Below are 21,223 nucleotides of genomic sequence, written 5' to 3'. Positions count from 1 at the left end.
CAAATCGCGGGTATATACAGTATATAGCTTTTACGTAATGAACCAAACATTTTGAGGGGACACAACATAGCAATGTGGGAAAATTTGTTTTAAAAAAGTCGCCAGCTAGCAGAGCGAGCCCGAAAAAAAATGGCCTTTTGAAATGAAATTCAAATTATGTGACAGATTTTTTTGTATTCAGCAAATAACACATTTTCATTGTTTTCCATTCATTACGTTGCCTCCTATATGTTCCTTTATTTCCCCTTGAGTGTGGAACAAAGCCCCCCCCCCCTCCCTTGTACGCCAGTGATTAACGTAAAGCTTAATGTAGGAAGTGTCCATCGAGGGGGGCGTTATAGAGCCCTTTGAAGGTTACAGATGAAGCCCCTACTGAGTGGGGTCTGGGGCAAAGCCCCCGGTAGCTTTGGAGATTTAGCCAATGTAATGATTGCGACCGTTATTGGATAAAATTTAGCAAGCTTATAACACAGTTTTGTATGCAGTCAATCTTTTTCCTCGTTCTTTATTTTCAATCCTCGGCAGCCCGGTCGTGTTATTAAGTTCTTCTTTCTATTTTCTTGTCCCTTTTCTTTGTTTTCCAATTTAGCTTTTGGCTCATTCCATTCTACCTGCATTTCCCGCTTAGTAGGGCTATTTCGGAATGGTTATTTTTTTTCTCACATGTTATTCTTTTGTTCCTTTTCCCGCTTTTCTTCCGTTTTCAATTTTTTATCTTTTTTCTTAGTTTTCTTTTCACTTTTTCCCTTTCCTTTGTCCTCTTTTCCCCCTTTTCTTTCCCTTTCTTTCTCCTCCCTTTTCTCTTTTCCCGTTTTTTTTTTCATTTCCCCGATGAAATCCGCCAGGGGGCAGCTTGCCCCCCCTGCCCCATCTCCCGCCTGATAAGCCACTGCATGAGCCCAACCTATACATGTATTATGAAGGCATACGTATAACTGTTTTCATAATGCTTAATCAAAAATTCAATAACTTCGTTAATATTATATTATGCCATTTTTTATGACACTGCGTTTTGCGCAGTGAAATTTGATTTTTTATTTATCTAATACTTTTAACAATTTCCAGCCCGGAGTACCCCTTCAATAAATATATATATATATTACAGCATTGGTAATGGTTAAACAGCATTTTAAAAGAAAAATATAACCTCCGAGGGCGACATGGCCCTGGAAAGCGGGAGTGCATGCTAAGGATGCTGCGTGTATTATTCTCCATAGACAGCATGGGCAGCACCCCCGGAATTCTGGTAGTTGTGAAAAAATTGATGAATGTAACAAAAATTATCTTAATTTTTCATTGAAACTTTTTTTTTTGCTTGTCAAATTTCTCTGGAGCAAAATGACCTTCTTTTTCAATGCACCTTTTTTATTATTATTTTTTTTTGCTTGTCAAATTTACATCAGCACCCCTAGTCAAAAAATCGTTCCCAGAGCCCTGACCAGGTGACTAGAATAACGCACCAATGAACACTCTATAAAGGTATTTTTTAGATTTTGTCATAGCAATGTACTTGGCCAACTGTGGATGCATCGTTTTTGTGGAGCAAATGAAAAACACAACTGAAAAGAATAAATGAATAATCAAGACATGAACGTCAGTGCTTATCTCATTAATTATTAAACCGCCATATCACTTTTAGTACAAATGACCTTCATCTGATCATGCGCAGAATAGAACTCCGAACTGGCTTAGCCATAGTGATGGAAACATAAATTTGCCAAACTTGTGTCGTAATTCATTTTCCAGTGAATTACTCATAGTGCATATAGCTGTGAAATACAGCAATGGCGTTATTTTTCTTTTCATCCCGAAGTCGTTTGTCATGTCGGGTTATAAAGCGGCATTCTAATTTGACGTCGACTTCTTATTCGCCAAACCCACTTTCGATACCTGGCAAATTATGGACATCATCGGTCACACGTCAGAGTGACCAGTCCACTAATCTCTCCATCATGGATTCGCTCCCTGGCGTCCAACAACGACCTCCACTGGATCGTCGTCATCCATTCCGTTCATTGACGAGATCGTATTCAACTGCATACGCTACAGAGTCGATCACCTACCCATCTAGCTGGAAAGCCTATTCCGACGTCGAAATCAAAAGAATCGAGTTGGCTTCATCGAACGACAGACTGTACATAACATGGAACGATAACAATAGTACGACGTCGTCATCTTCCTCATCACCATCATTGTCATCATCGTCATCGTTTCCACTGATATGGCTTAGAGACAACTGTCGATGTCCGGAGTGTTTTAATGCTACAACGTTGAGTCGCATCGCCCCTTTTAGAAATATAAATGACAATAGCATCAAACCCAACGCGGTCTCGTTGTACGACGATCTAAAATCTGTAAGTATGATTAACATACTTCTAATTTATTCTTTGTATATTCTACTCATAAGTTGCCAATGACATAACAATTACACAAGCGGATCCATTTGGGGGCCAAAAGGGCCACCGCCTATTAGAGGCGCAAAAAATAAATAAAAAGAAAACCGGAAAGAAAAAAAAAACGAAAAAAAAGGAAAGAGAAGGGGAAAAAGTGAAAAAAAGAGGAGGGATGTCAATAAAAGTGAATGAAATACGGGAATGTGAAAAATGAAGAAAAAAAACCCAAATATTACAGGTCAGTTATAAAGATTTTGCATTGCCGGTTGAGGGAGATAATAATCTTTTCAAGAACATGAGGCCTAAAATATCAAGTTTTGAAGTCAATATGCACAAATTCTTCTGCTCGGACTCCGAGTTTTCATTATATTGAGATTTCGTGTTTTAGCCAGAGAAACATTCCGTTCATGGGTACAAAAAACTGCCGTATGTAAAAAAAAAAAAAGTTAAGTTAATGAATTCCATCAAGAAATCCTTGGAAAATCTCTTTTTCAGGTCAGTATATTTAATATCTTCAGTTCCCGCTTTGTATTTGCAATATCGAATAAGTTGTTTGGTTAGATACGCGTGTCGCTCATGATTACAAACAGTGCTTAGAATTGCCATTATTTTTAGGTCAAAATATACCCCCAAAATTGATCTTCAGTGGTTTGTTTGTAAGAATAAAGCTAAGTTAGTAAGCCCATTTGCTGTTAGTATACGAACTATCCTATCAAAACCGACAACAAAAATCGCTATGCCTTAATTCTCCCCTCATTTTTTATTACTCATTACGCCAATGATTGTAAATATTTTTTAATGAGAAGATATTCTATTAACGATCGTTAAAAGAGTAAGAGGACAGAAGACGGATGCAATCAATAAATTCTAACGAATTGAAGAAGCTCAGAATTCAAACGCTTTTGTTTCCCTTCTTAAGTTCGGGGGACGGTCATTTCATAAAACTGTCATAATAACAAAATTGCATTAACAGAGCATGGACCTCCATGAACAGAGTTACCAAATTATTTGTTTGTTTTTATTTGTTTTTATTTCCGTCATGAAAATTCATAACAACATGTGAATGAATACAAGGAGTATATACACATACATAATGATATAAATTCTAAACATTGTTTAAAAAAAGAAAGACAAAAAATAAAGCAAACCAAAGATAAAATGAGTTACCGGACATAAAAAAAATCGAGATTTAGACCTAAAAAACGGGACACTCTATTCATGTTTTGTAAATTATGAAAAGGATGAGTAATAAGGGATCTTACAACATTAATAATGCGAGGACAAAGCGCGAGCAGATGCGCGCGCGTGTTTCAGATTTAATCCTAAAATCTAGGCATTCTAAATAATCTTTTACCATGAAAATTAAAGCGAGCGCGAAGCGCGAGCTTAAAATATTTGATATTTCGATCTAAAAAAGGGTCAATTTCAGCTCTATATTTCAAGCACTTTGTAGGAAAATTGTGAGATGGATATTGATCTCACTTAACAAAGAGCTGATGTTTATTATTATTATTACTTTGAGTTTTGACATAGGACCGGGACATCCTTGGAACATGTCATCATAATTATGAAAATAATGACTGTCTTCCTATTCCTCTTGCTAGGCGCGAGATGAAAAAAAGCGACAATTCATTTATTAAATTAATATCTTATTCATTAATGCCTAATGAGGGCGCGAAATCTGATGATATTATGCCCTGAAAACGGGATAGTTCAAGCACTTTTGTAATTATAAATTGGATGCATCAGGTAATATTTTTAACCAGTAATGTGAGCGCATATTGCGAGCCTAATTTTTTTTCTCTGTCATGAAAATGGGATTTTTTGAAAACTTTATGGAATACACGAAAATAATAGGTACCTGATAAATCAAAATTTCCGAGAGCGCAGCGCGAGCAGAAAATGTTAATATTAAGACCATAAAACTGACATTTTTACAGAGCACTTTTTAAAAATAAATTTGAAAATCACACAAAATAATGAAAGTTCGATTTCCGAGATGAAATATTTTATATAGTTACATGAAAGATTCTTTTTATTTTCTAAGTCTTCCCCTCATCGTATTTTATTCACTCGTCTTCCTCCTCTTCTTATTTCTCCTCTCTTTTTCCCTCCCTTTTTCTTTGTTTTTTTTTTCTTTCCCTTTTTCCCCCTTTTTTGCTCCGCCAATAGGGGGGGGGGGGGGGGCGGGCCCCTCGGGGCCCCGCTCCTGGATCTGCCTATGCGTTTATGACCTGTCATTCTCTTACCTAGGTTAGCATCAACTGGTCAGACGGTCACGTGAGCCATTATCCGGCAAGGTGGTTACGATGTAACGCCTTCTCCGAGTCTGAACCGGACCCGCTAGCCGATATCCAACTCCAACTGTGGGACGCTTCGACGTGCCGTGATCGTATGCAAAAATTCGACTTCAATGACCTCCTGTCCGATGACCGTGCATTGTATGACATGTTGCTTGAAGTGAAGGTGCTCGGTATAGCGTTGATTGAGAATACACCCCTCAGATTGGGACAGCTTCACAGGCTAGGTGACAGAGTGGGCTTCCTTAATTTACCTAGCACTTACGGGTAAGATTACAGGTATAATTAAATTCAGGTCCGTATTTAGCCACGTGGGTGGGGGACAGGGCACGTCCCTCAACCCTCTCCCCCTAAAAAAAAAAATGCAAAAGATGTTGAATATTATCTTTAAGAAAACCCCATCCGTATACCCTTACAGGGAATTTATGTTAGAAAGTTCACCGTCTTGCATCTAAGTCCTTTCAAGTTAAATAAGCCCTGATATTTAAGAAGGTACAACCCATTTCACTAAGACCCCTCCCTCGGGGCGTCGCGTCGATCAATTAAATAATTTTGCCGCCCGCCCCCCCCCCCCTGAAAACACCAAAATCCTACTGCGGCCATGGTTATATACATTCCCAAAAGGTTGACGAAAAAATAACAAAATATAGTGCTTGAAAGTATACAGTCATATTCAAAACGTTTAGCAAATTTTGATTCCGTGCTACAAAGTTTTATCCAGTATCATCTTCAATCTAGTTGTATATACATCATGTATCATCCTCAAAATATGATAACAGATCATATATGCAAACAACTGCGTCATTATTCATCTATTGTTTCATATTCCTTAAAAGTACTTTTCAAGGTCATTGTAGTAACATGGTATTACGGTAGCAGTACCATATGCCAGTCAATCAAGTGCCATAAAGTACCATAGAGAACTGAAAGTACCACGAAGTGCAAGGAAGGTATAGAGAACTTATCACAACTGTCGAAATGCGTTGAACTGTTAATGAGTTCATTGGATTTCGTGATCATGAACGAATGTGACGTTGACAATGTCACGCCCACGAAGTTCCACAAAATGGCTGTCTAAATCGCGACGACGAGGACTGCCCTCTCGGAATCGCTAGAGGGCTGGAGCGTTGTGGCCCAGTGGATTAGTCTTCGGACTTTGAAACAGAGGGTCGTGGGTTCGAATCCCAGCCATGGCGTAATTTCCTTCAGCAAGAAACTGATCCACAGTGTGCTGCACTCAACCCAGGTGAGGTAAATGGGTACCGGTAGGAAGTAATTCCTTAAAAAGCTGTGTGCGCTATGAACGCCTAGCTTAGCCGGGTAATATAGAAGCGCCTTGAGCACCTAACAAGGTGGATATGTGCGCAATATAAATACCCTATATTATTATTATTATTATTAAATGTTGAAAACCAATTAAGGTTTGGTGTCTACCATGACAACCGGGGTAAGGATTTTTTGATGAATAGAACAGAACCGAGCAGAAACCGAAACCCAGCTCATCCATAACGACAGCTGATAAAAATATTAAATAACCAATTAATCACGACAACTGTCTAATATCCCTACCTCTATATTAAAGGACAAGTCCAGCTCAACAACAAGTTGATTTGAATAAAAAGAGAAAAATCCAACAAGAATAACACTGAAAATTTCATCAAAATCGGATGTAAAATAAGAAAGTTATGACATTTTAAAGTTTCCCTTCATTTCACAAAACAGTTATATGCACATCCTGTCTGGTATGCAAATGAGGAGACTATGACGTCATCCACTCACTATTTTTTTTTTTATTACATGAAATATGAAATATTTTATTTTTCTCCTCATTGTCAAGTGATACAATGATTAATTCCTCCTTGAACATGTGGAATTAGCATTGTTTAATACTATATGTTCAGTCAAGTTGGTCCTTATTGTCAAATCTATAAAAATGACATATTGTATAATTCAAACAATAAAAAACAAAAGAAATAGTGAGTGATGGACATCATCGAGAGACTCACCTAGTTATGCATATCACTGTTTTGTGAAAAATAACCGAAACTTAAAAATGCCATAACTTTCTTATTTAACATCCGATTTTTATGACATTTTTTCAGCACTATGGTAGTTTGATTTTTCTCTATTTATTCAAGTCAGCATTTTCCTAGGGTGGACTTGACCTTTAATGGAATATCAATTTGTATACATTACAAAATTATAAATTTAATACTAGTTGATTTTCATGGAAACAATTTTGAATATATCAAGTGTAAGTTTAAATATTATTTCCACAAATAAATGATTCAAAAATCCTAACCTTAGATTACGCAATTGTCAAAACTATAAATATAAAGGGGTTTTCCTTTAATACAGACGTAGTTTTCATGACAAAATCTGCATTAATACACCAAGGAAGTATCAATTTCACAGGAATTAAAGAAATAGCATTAACACATTCCATAAAATATTATTTTCAGTTTCAAAGTAGAACACTCAAACTGGAAATAATTTCTCATCCAATTCATAAAGAAATCTTTGATAACTCATTCAGGAAAATTACACATAAAATATGGGAAAAAACATATATAAGAGTGTTTTTTATTCAAACTTTATAGAACGAACACAAAAATATCAAGAAAACTAGTATTAGGAAAAATCATTTTTTACTTACATAATCTCCATATTAAAGGTGAGTTGCGAGGAGCATTCTCCCGGCCTGGATGCCGGAGAACATGATGCCACTATAGATTTGCAGCGCATCCTAGCTTTTTCAAACTTCTCCTCTCACAAGCACAGCATGGTTCTGTCTTGACCAGATCTTGTGGACAACTGACTCCACCCAAGCTCGATCAGTCAAACTCATACACACATTCATGCACACAGTACTTGATCAAGTATGAGCAGCGGCGTAACAGGGGTCGGTGGCCAGGGGGGGCAAGAGCCAAAAATTGCCCGGTCATATCATGGAACAGGCAATGGCGTCATAAGGCAAACATTTTGAGGGGGCGATATGGCGTATCGGACCAATGTATATATAAGCGAGCGAGCGAAGCGAGCGAGCAAATTTTTTGACATTTTTATTGCAAAAAGATAGATTTTGACATAATGTTAAAAAGATGATATCATATTTCACACTCCTCTCTTTTCTTTTTTCTCTCTTTTTTTGTATGCCATGGTGAACAGGATTTTTGTTATGATTGTGGGCATCAGGGCGAAGCTCTATATGCTCGAGGGGGCCGAGTATGGCGCTTCTGGCAAGAAGTAGCTTAATATAGGTCCCGAGCGAGCGAAGCGAGCGAGATAAAAAAAAATCACCTTTTCATGTGAATCTAACATGAAGATAGATTTTAACGTGATATTCAGAAAAATATAATACACTTTCCTTTCTTTCCTCTTTTTTTTTGTTTGGTTGTAGAACTTTTGGGGCCATGGTCCAACTCATTCATATAACAGTGCTTTATGGGTGGGGTCCAGGGCAGAGCCCCGGAACCTCTTGATATCAAAGCCATTTTAAACCTTACAGATGGCCACTTATTTTAATCAAATTGCGTGTATATTTATATAGCTTTAACACAACACATAAATTCAATGTAGTTGTGTATCGTAATCATCCAAATATTGTGAGGGGCACACCATAGCAAATGTTGGAAAATTTGTAAAAAGTCGCCAGCGAGCGAAGCGAGCCAGAAAAAAAATGGCCTGTTAAAATGAAATTCTAATTATGTGATAGATTTTTACATCATTATAGCAAATATCATGTCATATATTTTTTTTCATTCATCTCATTTCGCTGCCTCCTTTATTTTCTTTTATTTCCCCTTGGCTGTGGAACCACCCCCATTACACCAGTGCTTCAACGTAAAGCTTAATGCAGGAAGGGTCCATATAGGGGCCCGTTATAGAACCCATTAAAGGTTACAAATGAAGAGCCCCCACTGCCCGGGGTCTTGACTCTAGGACAGAGCCTTTGGAGATGCGGCAAGTTTATGATAGACTTTCATACGACATTATGCTATATACCATCAATTTTTCTTCCCGCTCGTTATCTCAATCCTCGGCAGCCCGGTATAGTACGTTATCTTGTCCCTATTCTTTATTTTTCCTATTTAGATTTTGGCTAATTCCATTCTGCCTTTATTTCCCGCTTTTGTTTGCCTTTTTGTCATCTTTAATTTATTTCCCTGTCTTACTAATCATGCTAATGTATTATATCGGGGCGGATTGTTCTTTCTCACTTGTTCTTTTTTCCTTCCTTTTCCCGTTATCTTTCCGTTTTCCCTTTTTTATGTTGTTTCTTAGTTTTCTTTTCCCTTTTCCTTTCCCCTTCCCTTTCCCCTTTCCCCTTTTTCTTTTCTTTCCTTTCCCTTTCCCTTTCTTCCTCCCTTTTTTTTCTTTTTCCCGTTTTTATTTTTATTTTCCCGGTGAGCTCCGCCAGGGGGGGCAGCTTGCCCCCCCTGCCCCCCCGCCTGTTACGCCACTGAGTATGAGGATCAATTGCACATAAGTAACATGCTATTCAAGGTGTGCACCCGGCCTCGCTAGCCTAAAAAGAATTCTTGTCCCCTATTAAGTGCACACAGGTTCCTATCAAAATGGTTTCCAAGGCTGAATTCCTGTTACATTGCGACAATGATTATTGCCCAGAACAGCACACATTGATCCCATGTGGGGCCCACATAATGTTGTTCTGGGGTAAGCGTGGAGCGTTGTGGCCCAGTGGATAAGTCTTCTGACTTTGAAACAGAAGGTCGTGGGTTCGAATCCCAGCCATGGCGTAATTTCATTCAGCAAGAAATTTATCCACATTGTGCTGCACTCGACCCACGTGAGGTGAATGGGTACCCGGCAGGATTAATTCCTTGAATGCATGAGCGTGGAAAGGCAGCTCGAGCTAAAGTCTGGGTAATAATAATAATAACATCGCGCCTCGGAATAGAATATTTCTAGATAGATGGCGCTATATAAATGCCTATTATTACAATTATTAATCTTTATCCAGATTGCCCAGAACAACACATATGGGGCCCACATGTGTCGTTCTGGGAGGATTTCTATTCAGCTTGCCTATAGAACAACACATTTAGGGCCCATGTGATGTGAGGCCCACATGATTTGTTCTGGGATGATTTTAATGCCCAGAACATAACATATGGGGCTCATGTGTTGTTCTGGGATGATTTACATCTGGATATTGCCCAGAACAACACACAAAGGTCCATGTGGGGCCGCATATGTTGATAATCTGTATTCAGATCGCCCAGGAGCCCACATGTGTTGTTTTGGGATAACCTCTATTCAGATTGCCCAGAACAACACATATTGGGCCCACATGTGTTGTTTTGAGAAGATTTGTATCTGGAGATTGCCCAGAACAAGTGGGGCCCACATATGTTGTTTTGTGATAATCTCTATTCAGATTGCCCAGAACAACACAAATTGGTCCCATATGGGGCCCACATGTGTTATTCTGGGGTGATTTCTATTCAGATTGCCGAGAACAACACATTTAGGGCCCAAGTGGGGCCCACATGTGTTGTTCTGGTAGGATTTCCATCTGAAGCTTGCACATAATAGGGCCCATGTGAAGCTCACATGACTTGTGTTTCTCTGGGATGTTTTCTGCTCAGCATTGCCTTTATAACATATAATATGGGACCCATATGGGTGGGCCCGGGATGATATCTATTTGAATCTACCATATGGGTCCCATATGGTATTCATGTGTGGCATATGGGTCCGAGTCAGCCCTGATGAATCCCACATCGGCCCCAGATGTTTTGCTACCTGGGATTACACATCTGCAATGAAAAATCATTATGTTTGATATTACGTCTTTACTGCGCGCCCCGGAAACAAGGACATCCATATTTCATGTATTCAGAGGTAGATTAACATTATACACTTTGAAAAAGTCCGGGAAATTGAAAAGTATTCGACGTGGGGAAAATGTTTAAATATATTTTTGGGTTTAGGTCTCATCGATCAAATGAAAGTAAAAATTTTGACAGAATGTTACACTTGAGTGAGCACTGTCCATTATTGTAAAGCTCGCAGAAATGCTCGTTTTCACGCTGTGTCAAGGGAAAAAAGGCGAAAACAATCTGACCGTTCGGTACATTTCTTATGCATTTTTAGCGAATTGAAATATAACAGATACATTAAAAAATTTGGTAACAGCTTTGGCACCCAAAATGAATTAACATTTTAACCCCAGGTAAGCACAACCTTTACCTTTTTGTGCCAGCTGGATCTGAGGACATAACTTAACGTAAACAAAATTTTACTTCAGACATCTCCAGCATTCTTTCACTAAGTTTTTATCATTAAAAGTGGGACCATATTTCATATTCATTTAATACTTGTTTCTACACACTATTCCCAGGTGTGTCAATAATTAACAAAATCGAAAATCATGCCCCAAGTCATTTTTCTTGTGAATCACAGCTCCGTCTTAAGCAGATCATCGCGATGGCCTCAGTTTGTGAGGAGCGGGAGGGCGCAAAGGCGCTCTACGGAGTTCTTTGGGCAAGGAAATAAGTTAAAAAGGTATCTTCAAATCAATCTTCCTAGCTAAAGTCCATGTGTTTCTTTATAATTTACGCCTACTTTTATTCATATAACTGTTTCCAAGTTCTGCGCAAATCATATTCACGAACTCTTCAAAAGTAAGTTGTGCTCACTCAAGCGGAAAGATTTTTCGACAGTTATATATCGTCATTTGTTTATTGTTATTCAGGGCCCCATGAAAGACCACTGCTTATTGGTGAATGGGCTACTCTATCAAAATATCAGAAATAAATACATAAATAAATTTGCTAAAAGAGATCTGTACTTATGTATAAATGTGGGGAAAAAACTACAGGATATTGCAAATATATAAGTTTATAGGATTATTTTTAAGTGTAAACTTTTTTAAACGCACTGTATACATGGTATAGTGAGAGTTTAACATCTTCTTTGATTTGGGACAAAATTCACGCATAGAAGACTACAATAAATAAAAACTGAGGCCTACCATTTGTTCAAAAACTCCCGAGTGAATCTGGATCAAAACTTATTTACATTCTCTTGGGGATCAACTACTTGGTTTTGTATTTTCAAAGAAATGCATAATCAATGTTTCATTTTGTTTTATCGAAAGTGAAACATTCCAGGTCCAAGGTAAAGTAGGCGCCAGCAATGCAGCGTACCTCGCCACGGATCTACCGCTACACACAGACCTTCCCTACTACAACAATCAACCTGGGGTAAGTCAGGGACACCTCTTACAGACAAGGGGAAAGTGATAGCTATAATCAGATTTCCCTGTTTTGTGTATAGCTATACACATTTATTGTATAAAATAACTCGAGCTGCTGTCACAGGTGCCGAGACAAGGTACCAAAAATGGGGAAAAGCCAAATGGGTTATAACCTTTATCATCATCTGCAATATCCACTGAAAATTGTCCTTTTTGTAAAATAGACTCTGGTTATTTGACTCAATCCGCCTCTTCAATCATTCTGTGGTAGTTTGATGAATCTTGTCTTCTGAAACTGCAGGTTGAGATGCTTCACTGCATACAGCAAGCCGATCTTGAAGGGGGTGAGAACAACCTGGTTGATGGGTTCAATGTCGCCGAAGACATCAGGAAGTCCTCGCCCGATTCGTACGATGTCCTCACGAAACAAATCCTGGAGTTTTACGATACTGGTACAGACAGCGTAGGGGAGTTCTTCCAGCACTCCCGACATTCTGTTCTCCGGTGCGTTCAATATTCAGTGCCTTTCAGTTTTTGTTAAATAATCATGGATATCCAATGTTGAGGCAATTTTTTTTTCTAAAAGTTCCAAGCAAACAAGGGCTTTCATAGTACCCAAAAGCCCAGGGATGATCCCGGATTATCCAAAAGAGAGGGGGGCACATTTTTCCGAGGAAAAAGGGGTCTTCATTTTCAAGGGGGGCACACTTCTGTTTTAACGACATTTTTACATTACAAATTTTAACTGTGTCTCTCATTCTTTATTTTTGCTTGATTAACAGATTGAATGGGAAAAATGAAATAGACCAAGTAACATTCAGCGATCACGGACGGAGCGCAATGACCCGGATGCAAGTTGATGACGTCATCAAGACATACAAAGCCCTGTCGTTTTTCACCGCCCGACTTTATGCCCCTGGAAACGTCTTCGAATACACGATGAAAGATGGTGAGAATCGCTGGCGTATAGATTGGGGGCTATGGCTCCCCCCCCCCAAAAAAAAAAAAAAAAAATCCACGACCAAGAAAAGGATGGAAAAGAAAGGGTTAAGAGTGAAATATCCTATTTATTTGCTAACTTTGATATTGTCAAATCATTTATCACAAAATTGACTTTCCGTATTAAAAATGTATAAAAGATTTGCCACGTAAACCATTTTGTCATTGATGTAGAATATAGATATAAGTATCTAAGATTAAGATAAGCTGCTTCCAGAACGGAGACAATTGAAAGACCACTGAAAGACTTAAAATTGTTGAGGTCTTACAGCGGTCTTAAAGATCACTGAAATTTGTCATCTCTGTGGAATGGCTCAGAAAGACCCCTCAAAGAACTCTGAAAGACTGATGGATATTTCTTGTCTTGACTCGTGTAAGACCTCAAAGACCATTGTATGTTCATTGAGAGACCTCTGAAAGATCAACCAGAATTCTTGGTCTTTCAAAGGTCTTTCAGCGGTCTTGTTCTCTGTGGAATGGGGGTTTAAGCAAGCAAAGATATTGTACCCGAGCATTATAGACATTAGAAGCCGGTATTTCTATTTTCATTATTATGTTTGTCATGCAAATAGAACTCACTTGACTGGAACATGTTCTTAAGTTATAAGTCAGCTACATGACGATATATTATTTAGCACAAGAAATGATTACCAGTCGTGAGTGAAGTCACTCGTAATTTACGAACAGCATGGTAAAAACTTATAGAAAAGAATCTACTCATTTTGTATTTTATTTAAACCCCCATTCCACAGAGAACAAGACCGCTGAAAGACCTTTGAAAGACCATGAATTCTGGTTGATCTTTTAGAGGTGTTTCAATGAACCTACAATGGTCTTTGAGGTCTTACACGAGTCCTGACCAATCTTTCAGTGGTCTTCGTGGTCTTCATGGGCTCCAAAACTTTTTGAAACGGTTCAAAACAGTCTTACAACGGTCTTACAGGAAAATGGTCTTTCAGTGGTTTTTCAGCAGTCTTTCAGCGGTCTTTCGATGAACTTTCAAAGGTCTTCATAGTCTTTCAATGATCTTTCGGCAGTCTCTCAAGATTTTTGCGAAGATCACTGTAAGACTCATGAGAGATCATTCAAAGATCCTTGAAAGACCAGGCAAAGTCCATGGAAAGAATTCTGAAAGATCACTTGTTGCATAAAAGATTTCTGAAAGACCATTGAAAGATAAGGGACTACTCTAAGACCAGTAAGACAAAAAATATTCATCAGTCTTTCAAAGTTCTTTGAGGGGTCTTTCTGAGCCATTCCACAGAGATGGCAAATGTCAGTGATCTTGAAGACCGCTGTAAGACCTCACCAATTTTAAGGCTTTCAGTGGTCTTTCAATGGCCTCCGTGGAATGGGGGCCTTATCTAATGACGGTTAAAAAGCCTGCTTTCAGCTAGAAGCTGCTTTTCAGCAAGGCCGTGAACAACTGATAATAACAAAATAATACAAAAATGAAAATGAGCTTACAAAATAATAACAACGAAAACATAATATGACAAATATGAATAAAATACAATTAGTAAAAGCAAAATTGAAGTAAACAAAAATGAAAAGTAAAAAAACGAAATAATATACAAATTGATATCAAAATCAAACATTAATATAAACAAAAATGAGGGTAAGTTGATATTAAACAGTATCTACGGGGGTGGTCGGGGGAGGGGGATTGAATTAAGAAAGTGATATGAAACGTGCAAATGTAGTCGGTTTTTTTTTTCTAATCGGGTGGTTGCGGATAGGTTATTGAATAATTTAGAAGCTGAATAGAGGGGGCTGTTTTGAGATAATTAGAGTGAGGCTTTGGTAACTGAATTTGTCGGTCTATGTTTCTTAGAAGATATTCTCGTGATTTAAAGGGATGGTCCAGGCTGGAGATATTTATATTTCAATAAATAGAGTAAAATTCACAGAACAAAATGCTGAAAATTTGATCAAAATTGGATAACAAATAGCGAAGTTGAATGTTAAAGATTTGCATTATTCCAGTGAAACAGTTCTAGGTATGTCTTCATGAATATTCATTAGGTGGGCTGATGATGTCATGTCCCAACTTGTTCTTTGTATTTTATTGTATGAAATTAAGTTTATTTAAAAAAAAATCCTACATCATAATGGAGACACATCGTTTACACATGTATGAAAAAATGAAACGATTATAGAAAAAGGGAAGTGGTGATATGACATCATCAGCCCACCTAATGAATATTCATGACGATGTGTATATTTGTTTCCACAAAATATTGATGAACATTAAAATTCAATAACTTTGTTATTTGTTATCCGATTTTGATACATTTTTAGCATTTTGCTCTGTGAATTTTGCTCTATATATTTAGATATAAGTATTTTCAGCCCGGATCATCCCTTTAAGTGTGATTCGAGTACAGAGTACAGATGGAGCTAGATTATTGACCAATTTAAAAATGGTAAATATTGACTGATTGACACATCTCTTGTTGAGTTGATCAAACTTCAAAATGTCATATATATATTCGCTGTACTAAATCGACTGTTGATTTCTAAGACAGATTTCAGTGCCCTGTTTTGTAGAACTTATAGACGATTCAGTTGGCTTTTATTGCCATATCTTCAGATGCTACAACAGTAGTCAAATATCGGTTGGATCAAAGCCTTGTACAGCATAAGAGATTTTTTTAGTATATAATATCGAATATGTATAAAAGAATAAAATGTCAGTAAAACTTTTTTTCCGAACACTGCCAATTTTGAGGGTCCAGGATAGGGAGCTGTCTATTTTTACGCCAAGATATTTACATCGGGTTACCCTTTGCATTTGTATTTTTGTATCATCAAATAGACGGAGCTTTCCTTTAGATCCTAATAACATAAATGGACACTTATCGATGTTGATAAATAGTTCATTATTTGAGAGCCATCTAGAAATCAACTTTAAGTCTCTTGTTATAGTCATTTCTAAATCTCTGGGCTCTTTAAACGCAAAGTAAATGCATGTATCGTCTGCATACAAAGAGAGGGAACATTGTTCTACGGATCTGACCAAATCATGTAGAGTGATTATAAAGAAGAGGGGGCCTAGGATACTCCCCTGAGGCACTTCGTTTTCTACTATACGGAAGCCTGACATGTTAACCTTTGACAACCGTTGATTGCTGCCTACCATAGAAATAATCGCGAAACCATTTTGCTGCATCCTGGTTAATCCAAAGTAAGATAATTTCTTACAATTCAGACGAGATCAATAATTTATCAAATGCCTTCTCCAAGTCCATAGTAACCATACCAATAACGTAACCTTGATCATTTTGTTAGCAAAATCATCAGTAATATTTAACAAGGCGGTGGTCGTTGAGTGGCCTGGATGAAAACCAAGCTGGCATGGATCGAGCAAACTATTATTTGACATCTTTTCTAAGACTTTAGACAATACCGCGGGAGTACAGATATTGGTCTATAGTTTGACGGATAAGTATTGTCAACGCTTTCGAAGCTTGGCGTTACACGAGCCCTTTTTCATGCATCGAAAATCCTCCCTGTGCACAGAGAAGTATAGACAATATGTGTCAATGGGATAATGATGTAGTCAATAACTTCTTTAATTACACATGCTGGAATTTGATCCAGGCCAGTTGCCTTAATTATTACTTGCAATTTTATTGATGTGTATTTTAACATCTCGAATTGAGATCGGCTTACTTAAACTGATAGTGGTGTATTGATCCATTTTGTCGTCGAAGGTAAACATTTTTTTTTGTGTTTAGCTGCCATGTCAACAAAGTGATCATTTTAAGCGTGTAGCCATTTCCTCAAATCCCAAAAATATCTTCACCCTTAAAGGACAGCTTTTGTATTAACTTCATGTGTATTTTTTTTAATTAGGAAGCATACATCGTAGAGTCGTGACCAGGATATTAACATCAAATTATTTCTTTTACTTTTAATAGGGGAAATGTTGATCATGGATAACTACCGGGTTCTTCACGACCGAAAATCGTTCACCATGAATCCAGGTTCAGCTAGACATCTTGAGGGAGGCTACTTTAACTGGGATACGGTCATGTCTAAACTTCGGGTACTCAAGAAGAATCTAGATGCAATGTAGTATAGATCGACGACATCGAGCCGCCATCCTAGAGGCTGAAGAAACTACCTCGCATGCGTTGGTGATCTGCAAGCAGATCTGAAGAGCTGATCTGCATCTCTAACAACTCTGTTTACGCGTTTTCCTATATCCTCTGAAGGAGGGCGCTATTAGATCATGACGTCACATAAGGTCGATATCCAGATGGCTCCAGGAACAGAATGATAATGTTATCAAACATAAAATTTTACGAATCCCACCAAGGCCTATAGCGTCCTTTGGCAAGATGTCAATCCACACTCTGCCACTCTCTATTCAGGTGTTCCATTGACGAGTGGATACCATGCGCGACCATGTGGTCTCGAAAAGCACCCTAAACACGTATTTTCCATATTCTGAAAATGCATTGGCGTCTGAAACCCTACCCTTAACAAGTATTGGAAACAAAATGATACTCTTAGCAAGTATTCCCTGAAATGAACCCCTAAACAAGTACAGCGATATTTTATTATGTCACGGGTCCGTCGATCGTCGGTTTTACCTTTACACACCGGTTTAGTACGGCCCCACCTTCCACATCTCTTGCAAATCGGACTCTTAAACACGTAGTGTTGGGGCAAAAAGGACATCCTTTATAAAACATTTTAATTTTGTTTTATCATCCCCGCAAATTTGACCCTAAACACGTAGCTTTCCAAGCGAAATAGATACCCTTTTTTCATCATTTTTGTGTTTTTGACACCCTTATCACGTTACGTACGTAACGTGCCCTATCTTGAAAAAGACATCCTTTTTACGTGTTTTTTGGGTCGCGCATGGTATTTACTCGTCAATGTAAGTGGCCCCCCCGGGATGGGTACCTGCAGGGTAGGATGCAAAAGCCTAGTATGCCTTGCAATGGAGTCTTGAAACATGTCTCGGAATCATCCCCAGGGAGTGGAGAAGGGGTGTACATTGAGTGCGGATATGCCAGAATCTGATTACCAGGATAATATATCTGTAAAGCGCTATATATTAATCGTTAGATAAAAGCGGATTGTTATTATTATCACTAGTAGTGGTAGTAGTAGTAGTAGTAGTAGTATGACCATTATTATTCATTAGTGTTAGTAAAAGTAGAAGTAGCATGATGTTATAAAATTATTGTCATTATTATTATTGTTACTTTAGTATTATCATTGACTACTATTATCATTATTATTATTGATATCATTATCATTATTATTATTCATTATTTTTTACGAATTTCGTCTTGTAAAAAATTATAAATTCATGGTAGATTGTCATGCTCGTATCAAGGCCCTGTGAGTTACACAACTTGTTTAGTTCGGTATGTATTTTATTAGACCTACTCATTAACGATGACTGCTTTCTTGAAACATAATAATATGTTACCCTGGCTCTAACTGTCGGATCCATTGTCATAAGTACAATGGTGTGCAATTGACCCCTCCCCCCCAAAAAAAAATAATAATAATAATAATAATAAATAAATCAAAATCTATATTTAAAAAAAAATATATATATAATAAAAATTGATAAATAGATTTAAAAAAATAATAACAATTAACGAACTTTGCCAATTAATTAATAAAAAAAAATTAAAATTGAAATGAATAAAGAAATTAATAATAAAAAATGAATAAACTCCTCTATTTCATATTACATTTTCATTTTCATATCCCCCTCCATCAAAAAAGCACAATACCTTGCGAGGCCTGCTTGAGAGTCATGCAACTGTGAGGTTTAAAAAAAGTTCCCTGTCATTTTATTCTAATGTCAATTCAATTTATTTTTTTAAATTTCAATGTCAGTAGAAATAAGAGATCATTGCGTCTACGTGTTGAGATAATTATACAAACAAACGGATCTATATATATACTAGTCGCAGGGGCGGATTTTCAAACAGGGGGCACAGTTTCCCAAGGAAAATTCGACAAGCAAGAAAAAAGAGGTTGTCCAGCGTAAAATTTGAGAAGCGAATAAAAGTCCTCACTTTTTATGAACGAGTAAACGACATATTCCCATTCAAAATATTTGCTGTGACTCTCAAAAGGGAGGGGCACACTATTAGATGAACGAGATATTTACATTAAGATATTGACTATGGCTCTCAAAGCGGGAGGGAGGGCAAGGGGCGGAAATGCATACCCCCACCCCCCACCCCCCGGAACCGCCACTGACGAGTAGGATGATACCATTAACCTATCCATGATGATACAACGAATAGTTGACGTAAAACATTGAAATGCTATAAACTGTTGTAATTGCTGCCATTCTAATGATGTTTCTTGAGATCATTAGGACAATATCCATCAGACGTTGTGCTTAATTTTTAAAGGGGAAGCTCACTACGAAAAAAAAACGTTTATTGTGAACATTTTGACGTCATATGCGAACAGCTTTCCCATACATCGTGATAGTAAAATAATCAAGAAATTTTCATTTTCTTTAAAGAATAAAAATCATTTTTATTTTCCCTTCAAATAATATCAACAGACAAATTATTTTACACCCGCTCCTGAAAGAAAACATTGTCATCATGAACTATTGAAAAAATGAAATTTTTGCATTTTATATTTATACAGAACATATAGGGCGGTTGCTCGTATGTGACGTCATAAATCAAAAACTTAAGATTCTAATAACTTTCTTAATCTTTAATAGATTTTCCTCAAACCATCACCAATCGTTTTTCATTAGTATTTTTACTATTTTTACAACAAATTTTTCTTCAGAGTATTTAATGCACGGAGATATATCCGGCTTAAATTGACTTTCACCATCATGGAACTATTAACACAGATATCTTCCATGCTTGTAACAGTGGTTATCGAATGTGAGGAATTTCACCCTCCCTATACCCATTTACACCTGGCAAATACAGATTTATGTCTGAACGAAAGATAACGGACATCGGTATATCTGAAAATTTGAAACATTTTTTAAACATATGAAACATATCGATTGGTTGTCTGGTAGTGTTGACGACTGTCTTAGAGAGTGTCTGTCGCCAGAGGAGTGCACCATGCACACACGATTCCTGAACTGAAGTTTCCTAAAATAAGAAATAGAGGGGAGTTAAATGGAGCATCACAACAGAGAAATGTGGAATTAAAGGGGAAAGCTCACCCTGATATTTCGTTTAAATAAAAAAAGAAAATATATACATAACAATTTTGATGAGGGTTTGATGAAAATAAGTCAAAGCTCCTTCATAATGACGTGTGATATAAAATCCCCCAAATGCAATTTTCTTAGGAATTGGAAGGTGATTTTATTTGTGCAGTGGATATCATCAGACACATCATTTTCTACACTCTTCCATAAGAAAAAAATATTGTATCAACCATATTTTATTGCAAAACTTGAACTTATTGTAACTATATTGTACTACATGTCGGGAAGCTGCTTGCATAAAAATGTTATAAATTCAAAACTTAAAAATTTGAATATTTGGATGGATTTTCATTAAAACTTCACTATTGTTTCTCTATTTTGACCGCTTTTATTAAATCAACTTATGGTCAGAATGATTTGAACTTCCCTTTTAATTCCATTTAAATAATATTGAAAATTACCTTAATTATTTGAAGGCTAGTACAGTGATACTCTTATCCTTTTCTTTTTATCTCCCCGATTCGTTAATCCTATGATTTCTTATCCCAATATCCTATCCTGATTAGTTTTATCGTGGTATATAAGTGGTTATATCCTGAAAATGTTTTTAATGTTCGATATCAATTCCATTCTACTTTGGACTTCCATCTATCCCCCCCCCCTCTTACTTTCTTTTTCCGAACTCCAGTTACACCAGATCTGTTTAATCAAATATATTTTAATTTCCAATTTCTATTACAAGTTTATTTAGAATGCTCCTTTCATATTACTGTTCAGCACCGAGGTGTTAATTTTTTACTATATTTTTGCAGTGGTATTTTTTATAATGCATCTCAAGGTCTATCTATTTAATCTATTTAATCATTTTTTAGTATTCCCTTTGCAACGTGTAATACTTTGTGTAAGAGTATTTATATATTTGATTTATGTCTTGGGAGCGGCATGTGTGGGGGTTCTTGCCTTGGGGCAACAGTGATGAATTTCGCTTTTGTGCCCCCTGACCCACATGCCGTTCCCGCATTTCTTTGCATGGTCATGTACTGCAATTGTTTTTTTCTGATGAAATGTGTATATACTTTTTTATATTGGTCGAATAAATAATAATAATGATAATAATTGCCGGTTT

The 21,223-nt window shown here is 37.1% G+C and overlaps 1 protein-coding gene across 1 annotated transcript; it reads left to right on the top strand.

The window, feature by feature from the left end:
- The first annotated feature begins 1,854 nt into the window (after window positions 1–1,854).
- LOC129271912 (gamma-butyrobetaine dioxygenase-like) lies at window positions 1,855–17,277 on the top strand. The gene is made up of 6 exons (XM_064107046.1): window positions 1,855–2,354; window positions 4,647–4,960; window positions 11,820–11,925; window positions 12,220–12,422; window positions 12,701–12,867; window positions 16,841–17,277. The coding sequence occupies exons 1-6, from the start codon at window positions 1,953–1,955 to the stop codon at window positions 16,996–16,998; spliced, it is 1,350 nt and encodes a 449-aa protein (XP_063963116.1). The 5' UTR covers window positions 1,855–1,952; the 3' UTR covers window positions 16,999–17,277.
- Window positions 17,278–21,223: the final 3,946 nt, after the last annotated feature.

Source organism: Lytechinus pictus, chromosome 11 (assembly GCF_037042905.1).
Source record: "Lytechinus pictus isolate F3 Inbred chromosome 11, Lp3.0, whole genome shotgun sequence".
In the NCBI taxonomy this organism is placed as follows: Eukaryota; Metazoa; Echinodermata; class Echinoidea; order Temnopleuroida; family Toxopneustidae; genus Lytechinus; species Lytechinus pictus.
The sequence above is the reverse complement of the archived record's forward strand: the minus strand, read 5'-3'. Positions and strand labels throughout refer to the sequence as shown.

Coding starts and splice junctions, on each gene's coding strand:
- LOC129271912 (XM_064107046.1), top strand. CDS start 1,953: ATGGATTCGCTCCCTGGCGTCCAACAACGACCTCCACTGGATCGTCGT. Junction 4,961..11,819: donor AATTTACCTAGCACTTACGG/GTAAGATTACAG, acceptor TTTTATCGAAAG/TGAAACATTCCAGGTCCAAG. Junction 12,423..12,700: donor TCCCGACATTCTGTTCTCCG/GTGCGTTCAATA, acceptor CTTGATTAACAG/ATTGAATGGGAAAAATGAAA.